An 8,515-nucleotide genomic window follows, 5' to 3' on the forward strand; every position below is an offset into this window, starting at 1 on the left:
GCCGGCCTTTCATGTTCAAGTTCTCTTCTGTACCATGCAAGGTAACCTGGCACCATTTCACTTTTGGCCCGATCCTGCACACAAGTATCTACTTTCAAATATTGACATTCATTCCAGATCTGGCGGATTTTTGCTTCAGGAAATTGTCCGTCAGGGCTAATCTCAATTGTTTGAGCACTAAGATCTTCCTCGTGTGGCACTATCTGGCATCTCTCGAGTTGTCTCAAGACTCGGCAGGGCGCGTAAGGTTGAAAGCTCTTAAGTCCCATCAGTAGAAAGTGAGTTCTAGCTGCCGGCATATACATGACCTCATCAACAGGCAACCATCCCAGTGTCCACTGTATTTGGCTGGCAGTGAGAGTTTGAAAGAATGAAGTCCATGCCATAACTCCTTTGGGCAGACTGGCCTCCTTGGTTCTCATGTAAAACTCTTCTATGCAAGTTTTCTTCGAGGAACCATGGCTCAAAAGCTCGGAACGATGGCAGAGATGTTCAGTCATCCATATTTGTAGCAGCAAGTTACACCCTTTGAAGAAATTCTCGCTGGCTTTGCAGGCTGTGAGAGCTCGAAAGATATCAGATACCACCATAGGCGCGAGAGTACTGTCATTCTGAGTGAGCAAAGTACTGACGACCCCGGATATTTTCAGATCAATATTTCCGTCTTTCCTCGGAAATACCAGAAGGCCCAAAAATGTTATCATGAAAGCCACCCGTCTGTGCTCATCCCACTTCTGACGACTACCTTTGCTGCATATCTTGTTAACCGGATTATTGAATCCTCCTACATGACCATACCTGTCGTATATGAAGCATGGATTACAAAAATCGAAGGCCAAATCTGGGTTATGCACCGTCCTAGGAATCTTTAGTGAGTCTAGAAATCGATGCACCGTGACAGCTCTTGGGGCAACCAAGTATTTTTGCCTTAATGGAAGTTCAGCATTTCCGATGTACCCAGCTATTTCCTCCAGAGTCGGGGTGAGTTCAAAATTGGAGAAGTGGAAAACATTGTGTGTTGGGTCCCAGTAGGTGACCAAAGCTCTTATACTATCTCCCTGAGGCTGGATTTCCAATAAACTCGTGAGACCTTTCAGATATTTCTTGACCTCATCTTTCCCTTCAACACCTAGATCATTCCACCATAGCCGTAACTTGACAGGGATTTTAGTCATTATCGAAAAGCGTTCATTTTGCATTGTGCTCATCCTGCTCATTTATTAAGGTGACTTAAGCAAAAAATGATTTGACTCAAAAATGTTTTGATTATATTTTAGAAAGAAAGATCCGATTTTCGACCATGGCCTTTCAGCACTTCGGGGATGAAGATTTTAAGGCTGTGAGGGTCAACCGATCAAAAACTCTAAAAGATGACCGAAAGTGGCCGTTTATGCAAAATCAGCCTTCCGCCGTCCCTTTCGGGAACATTTGGCTATTTTTGACAAAAACAATCACTTGATTTATTTATGACTCTTTTTCTTTTTTTAGGAATGACTCGACATGGGGAACACGACCTCACAGAGCCTCGGGGACGAGGATCCTAAGGCCATTGGGCGATTTGGCCGGAAAAATAAAAATGACCAACAAAGGCCGTTTGTGCAAAGTCAGCCTTCCGGCGTCCCTTTCGGAAACATTCGGCTATCCTTACAAAACGGCATCACCTGAATCACTCATGACGAAATTAAAATTCTAACATTTTGGCTATTTTTGAAAAAGGGGAGGTTGGACCCGATGAGGGTTGCCTACATATCTCGCACCCTGTGAGAATCAAACCGGCATAGTTCGGGCTGATCATAAATAGGTGAAACAAACTAAATCCTTTTTTTTTGAATAAAATCTTTTAAAGAAAAGGAGGAAAACTATTTTCTGGATTTATATATATATATATTTTGAAAAGAGACGAAGACTAAGGAAATATTTTGAATTTTAAACTTTTTTTTTTTGAAATTTCGAAAATCTTTTAAAGAGATACTACAAATGAAACAATATTTTTTTGAATTTTCCCTCTTTTTATATATATATATTTTCAAACTAAAAGACAAATTTTGTTTTCATTTCTTTTTTTTTTTTAGAAAATTCCGGCGAGGTTTTGACACTACTTGGACATTGGTTTTATCTTCCAAAAGTAAGTAATTATCTCTCTACGCTGCTATTTTCTTTTTTTTTTTTAAAAAAAATTTAGAAACCGGTCGGCATGCAGAACTGAAGCAAATAAATGCGTCAAACAAACGGGATGCAGCAGGATGGTCTTTTCATTTCAGGTTGCCTGTCCTAGACGGACCCAACCCCTGTGTTGAGTCCCCTATGTCAAATGCAACATGATGCAAATAAGCGTTCCTACTAGGGATCCGGCATGAGGTTTTGTTATACTAGGTTTATAACCTGGGTATATGTTCTAGACTGCGTACCCGAGCGGACAACTCGAGTCGAGGAGGAGGCGACGTACCGGGGACCCGCGAGATCGTCCGGCTTTGTAACTTGTCCGGCCTCTTTCTTATTTCAGGTATTGACACTAACATAATAGGGAGTCTCGACCAGCGAGCTTCTCCCCGGAGGTAAGAAGAGAAGGGTTTCGGCACAGTTTATATACAGTTCAGATAATATCAAAGCGGTAAAAGACAACATTTAGCACGTTATGCCTAAACATGTAATAAAGATCAGATAATAAAGCCAAATATAACAATTATTCTAAGCTCGAATTCTGAACCCTGAACTAACGTTCTGGGTTCTCATCCCCAGCAGAGTCGCCAGAGCTGTCACACCTCCTTTTTGCGCGCCCACCCCGAAGGGTAAAATGCACGAGGGAGTTTTTCCAATTAAGTGACAATATTCGAAATAGAATTATTTATTTAATTCAGAGTCGCTGCTTGAGAAAGGTTTGGCTTTTGGTGTCCCAAGTCACCGGTTTATCATGAATCCCAAATCGAGGAAAATATTCGACTTTCCAAATGAAGTCTGCGAACCAGAAATTCTAAGTAAGGAATTCTGTTGACCCGAGGGAAGGTGTTAGGCACCCCCGAGTCCCTTGGTTCTAGCACGGTCGCTTAAATTGTTATAATGGCTAAATATCTGATTTTAATACATGTTATGACTTATGTGTTTTTATTAGGTTTAAACCGCTTTTTATTATTATTTATTTTTTATAGAATTGCAAAGTCGTGAAAATGCATCTCGAACCACGTCGCAATCAATGCACCCGTGGTTGTTAATACATTCCGACTCCGTTGAAATTTGAATTTGGGTCACATAAATGCGCACCCGAATTTAAGAAGGTATTTTAATTAAAATCGCGCCTAAAGAGTTTAACGCGTAATTATCTTTGGGGAAGGCAGTGAAATTCACTAAACAGTCCATCCCAAATTCTAAGTATTTTATTTTTGACCAATTATTGAGGGCCCCGCAATTTGCATTTTTATTTGGCGAGGCTCGTCTCATTTTTTGAAAGGATAAACCTACAGCGACTACATTTCTATTATGTTTGTCTCTAAAATGAAGGAAAATACACGCCAATTAAATTGACATGCTTGGCCAACTCCGACCTCTTATTAATTATCAGATTAATTATTTATGAGGCGGAGAATTGTTTCATGCCTTATTCCATGAGCGAAAATGCTTTTAACTTAATAAAAGAAATTGCATACAAGATTAATAAAATGCTATTACTCATGCTAAACATTCTTCGAGTTGAATTTAAACTAGATTAATGGAATTAACTATTAGAGGCTGCTACTAAAGGGATTCGAACATGGCCCTATAAACTGCCTAACGAAATCCAATTTGATAGAGTCAGTTTAAATGACTTAAAACTATATTGCATCTTTTGCCAAATTAGAAATGAGATTTAAAATACTAAACACCTGTGCGCTCCATGTCATACATACAACTAAATAACTAAGATCAACAGTGTTAAACAAACTAAGTTTCAATTAAGTACAAGCTACCTAATGTATTTTCTATTGAGTTACAAACTAACGAATTACACAAATCTAACAACATTTTATAAAGCTGTAATTACAGCAGCAAATGATTAAACTCCTTCGCACCTTTCATTTCTTGCTTTTACTGTTACATCAATGTGAAATTCTAGTGTGTACCTGGATGTTGAAACACAAAAGAAGAAGAAGAAGGTAGAGAAATCAGCAGCAGCAAAAGAATGGCAGCAGCAACAAACTATAGTCACAGCAAGCAGTAGCAGATTCAAACCAGCAGCAACACCAATTCCAAACCAGAAACAACACTCCAACAAAGCCCGAAATGATTTGTAAACCCAACAGCAAAAATCAACACCCCAAAAAAAGACTCAACTGAACTTGAATTAAACCAAAACTGGACCAATATATCTTGGAAGAAGTTCCAGCAAATTGAAATCACACTGAGATGTCGACTTCAACTACTAAACTCGAAACTGAATCGAAAATTCAATGGAATAGTCTCTCTGTTGTTTTGGTTGTCAACTCTTTTTAAAACTCTTTTAAGTCTCAAGTGATATCTCTATTCTATCTCCTCTTTCTTTTTCTGATTCTTTATGTTGCTGAAACTAAAAGGAGAGAGATTTTTTAGAGAGGTTTTTGATGGCTGAAACTCTTTTTTTATTTTTTCCCCAGGGGTCCTCCCTTTTTGATCTGCCTCCTCCTTTTATATCCTTATAGAAAGGAAGAAAACTGCCTCCAAAGACAGGCTGCCCAGGGCTTAAAATAAGCCTTAAAAGCTGTCATCTCCATTTGGGATTGTCTAGGCATGGGGTTTCTTTTACTTTAAACTGCTGAAACTCAAAAAGGCAATGGATACCCTGCTGTACAGCAGGTTCCACTACCATTCTCATGTGCATCTTCAGCCTTTTATTATTAAACTCACCTTACACCTGACTTCTCATCTGTAAAGATGTCAGCCAGGGCGTATTTGCACTATAGATTACTCTAATGGTTCAACCCATACTCAAACTGGCAGTTCACTAAACTTAAGTTCTGAAATTTTCATTAAAATTGCAGCTATAACCAATCCTTAAGTGGTTCTTGATTCAACTGAACAGGCTAACACACAGTGTAATCAATTCTCAAAAACCTCAGTAAACAAATCAACAGCACGAGTCAGATTAACACCATTCCAAACTGGAACTAATTGATGACATATATCGAATCGACTACGCGAATTACAACCACACAATTAATAGCAAATGGTTAGAATCCAACAATATTAATCAGGTGATTCAAATTGCACTGCCCAAAATAAAAGTTGGCCCGGAAACTAATTGATCGACCAAATTCATTTTCAATCGATTATATAGTTTACACACATACACTCAATCAGTTAATAGAGAAAAACTCGACCAAATAAAAAGGTCCGAGCAAGGTGGATAGAATAGTCGACACAAAAATAAAAACAAATCAACTAACATTTAGACACACGAACAAACATTAACAAAACAAACAACATGAACTGGCAAGGAAAAAGAAAAAGAAAAATACCTTAAAGAATTGAAAATCAGACGACCTTGTCTCGGATTTTGAATCGAACCTCTTTTGGGGTTGAACGGACTTTAATCGAAGTGTTCTCAACTGAGAACACTTCGATTAAGGTCTATTAGACCCCAACCCTCTCGTCTAATTGGACAAACCCTCAGATTCCGGATTTCTAGGGTTCTTGGGCCTGATTTGGGACTTGGGGTTTTCTGGTTAGATTCGGACCAAACCAAGCTTGGTTTGGTCACGAGGGAGGTCAGGGGGTACCTGGTATGGATTTGGGGGGGGGGGTTTGGCGTAGGTTGGGGTCCGGCTCGAATCTTCAAACGAAGATTCGAGACGGTGGGGGAAGATTCGAGACCCATGGTTTGTAGATCCATGTTCAGGGGGTCGAGGTGTACTAGGGGTGTTAGTTTGGTGGTCACCGGCATTGTTGCCATCGGGTTTCAGGTGGGGGAACAGAGGGGCGGTGCTAGGGTTCTAAGGGGGTGTCTGGGAAGGGGACGATGATGGGGAGGGGGGGTCTGGCTTAGGGGGCATGGGGGTAAGGGTTTGGGCTTATATAGTTAGGGGGAAAATTAATCTAGGCCGTTAGATCATCAACAATCGATGGCCTGGATTAACCAGCTTAAATGGAAACGACACCGTATGGGTTAGGTGAGACTGGTGGGTCTCTGGGTGAGACGGGTCGGGTTTAAACGTGGGTATGGAGATGTGATATTGGCCGTTGATCATTCTGAGATCAACGGCCCAGATCAAGTATGATCAAGACGACGTCGTTTGGACGTCCCTGAGGCCAACTGATCTAGACCGGGCAAAACAAATGCTTTGGGCCCGATTTGGGTCCAATTTGAAATGGCCCAATCCCAATTTTATCCAATTTCAACTTATTTCTTTTCTTTTCCCATTTATAATAAAAATCCGAATTTACAAAATTCTAAAAATATATTATAAAAAATATAAAAAATAAAATTATATCACAAGACACCAATTGATTTTTAGTAATAATTAACACACAATATCATATATTAATTAAACAAAAATCAACCTTTAAACGATAAAAATGACAAAATTAACAAAGACAAATATTTTTGTGATTTTTTATTCATTCAAAACCAAATATGATTCAATTAATTTCTAATAGTAGAACAAGATCCCAACTTTATGCGCGACACACATTTTTGTATTTTCAATTGATAAAACTAAACAATCACAAATAAAACTACAAAAATGCCAAACAAATTTACAAAATTATACACAAAAGACAATTTATTATTATTTTTTTGATTTCTTTTGGAGTAATTGTCGTGTGAACAAAAATCACGTGCTCACATAGCATTTTGAAAATGACCTTATAGATTGTATTTTAGCATGCAATAGGCCTGAAATCCCCTGCTGTCTCTACATGATTACTTTTAGGAATTACTGTGATGACTGTTCTGTTCATTGTTTTCAGCAATTTCTCTGATTCAAAAAATTTCAGTGATGCCTCTTTCAGAGCTTTACCTGTTATTTCCCAGCTATCTTTAAAAAATTTACTCCCATACCCATTTGGTCCAGGAGCTTTCTTACCATCTATTTGCCACAAAGCTTGTTTGACTTCTTTTTCTGTGAATTCTTCTATCAGAAATTATCTTTGCTCCTCTGTTACTATTTTGCCTTCCCTTACCAGTAGACTGTAAACATGTTCTCTCTTGTCTGTAGTAGATCCTAGCAAGTTTGAATAGAATTCCACAAAAACCTCTGCTATCTCTTCCACATGTGTCACCATGTTGCCCTTAGAATCCTTGATAGATAAGATCCTATTAGTATTTCTTCTTGCCTTCATGTAGTATGGAAGTACTTGTTGTTTTTGTCACTTTGTTCCAGCCATTGTACTTTACTTTTCTGCCTCAGAAATTGGTCACTTGCTTCCTTGTATCTCCTGTATCTGCTTGCCAGTTGTTGCTCTCTTTTAATAATACCTTGGTTTAGGGTATTTTGTTGTATGTGTTGCTAACATTCCTCCAAATCCTTCTTAACTTGTTCTGCTTTTCCTTCTATGTTGCTAAATTTTGTTCTATTTAGTTGCTTTAATACTCCCTTTAATCTGTTCAGCTTTCCTACTATTTGGTACATTTTTGTTCCATTAATTTTCTTGTTCCAGCTTTCAACCACTTTATCTTTGAAATCTGGATCCATACTCCACATGTTGAAATATTTGAAATGCCTATTCCCCATCAGCTTCCTGTTATCCCAACTAATGATAGTTGGGCTATGATCATACAACCCCTCAGTCATATAGTGAACAGTTGAGGCATGTAGTATTGTTATCCATTCAAAATTTGCTAGTACTCTATCAATTCTGCTCATTACTCTATCTTCTCCACTCTGTTTGTTGTTCCAAGTATAGAATGCACCAGTAGATTTAAGTTCTTGAAGGCAACATGTATCAACACATTGTCTGAACTCCTTTATTTCAGCCACTGTTACTTTGCTTCCTATCCTTTCATCAATATTTAGCATATTATTGAAGTCCCTCATCACTGCCCATGGGCCCTTATTGCACTTGTATATTTCTTCTATATCCTTCCACAGATTTCTCCTTAAAGCTATATCATTGTATGCATATATCATGGTAACATTAATATTCTCTCATGTTCCTCTATGCTTGATTGTACTATGAATCAACTGATTTGTAGTTTTTTGAATATCTACCTCAAAAATGTTTGGTTTCCACAGTAACCAAATCCTTCCCTTAGGATGCTGAGCCAAATTTGTTGTAAAGGACCACCCCTCACAAAGATTAAGAGAAGCTCTATGAGCTTTAAATCTCTTAATCTTTATTTCTAGGAGACCAAACAGACTAGCTCCATTGTTGTGCATAAACAGATGTACTTCTCTCTGTTTATCTAGTCTGTTTAGTCCCCTTACATTCCAGAATCCTAACTTATCCATTGGGTAGGAGTCTTTCCCCACCCCTTCCATGTCCTGGCCCTTTCACCACTGATCCCTTAGGGTTAGAAGAACTAGCTTTATTCTGCCTCATTTCCTCTATGTCTCCACCTTTGTTGAGC

The 8,515-nt window shown here is 38.6% G+C and overlaps 1 protein-coding gene across 1 annotated transcript; it reads right to left on the bottom strand.

Annotated features, from left to right (window-relative positions):
- Positions 1–6,825: 6,825 nt before the first annotated feature.
- On the bottom strand, positions 6,826–8,075 carry LOC138880087 (uncharacterized). The gene is made up of 2 exons (XM_070159741.1): positions 7,460–8,075; positions 6,826–6,965 (listed from the first exon to the last, which is right to left on the bottom strand). Exons 1-2 carry the CDS (start codon positions 8,073–8,075, stop codon positions 6,826–6,828), a joined length of 756 nt encoding a protein of 251 aa, XP_070015842.1.
- Positions 8,076–8,515: the final 440 nt, after the last annotated feature.

This window comes from Nicotiana sylvestris, chromosome 10, assembly GCF_000393655.2.
Source record: "Nicotiana sylvestris chromosome 10, ASM39365v2, whole genome shotgun sequence".
Classification (NCBI taxonomy): Eukaryota; Viridiplantae; Streptophyta; class Magnoliopsida; order Solanales; family Solanaceae; genus Nicotiana; species Nicotiana sylvestris.

Excerpts from the sequence above, each read along its gene's own strand:
- LOC138880087 (XM_070159741.1), bottom strand. The coding sequence starts at position 8,075 with ATGATATATGCATACAATGATATAGCTTTAAGGAGAAATCTGTGGAAG. Across the intron at positions 6,966-7,459 it reads TAAGAAGGATTTGGAGGAAT|GTAAAGCTCTGAAAGAGGCA; the intron begins GTTAGCAACACA and ends GGGAAATAACAG.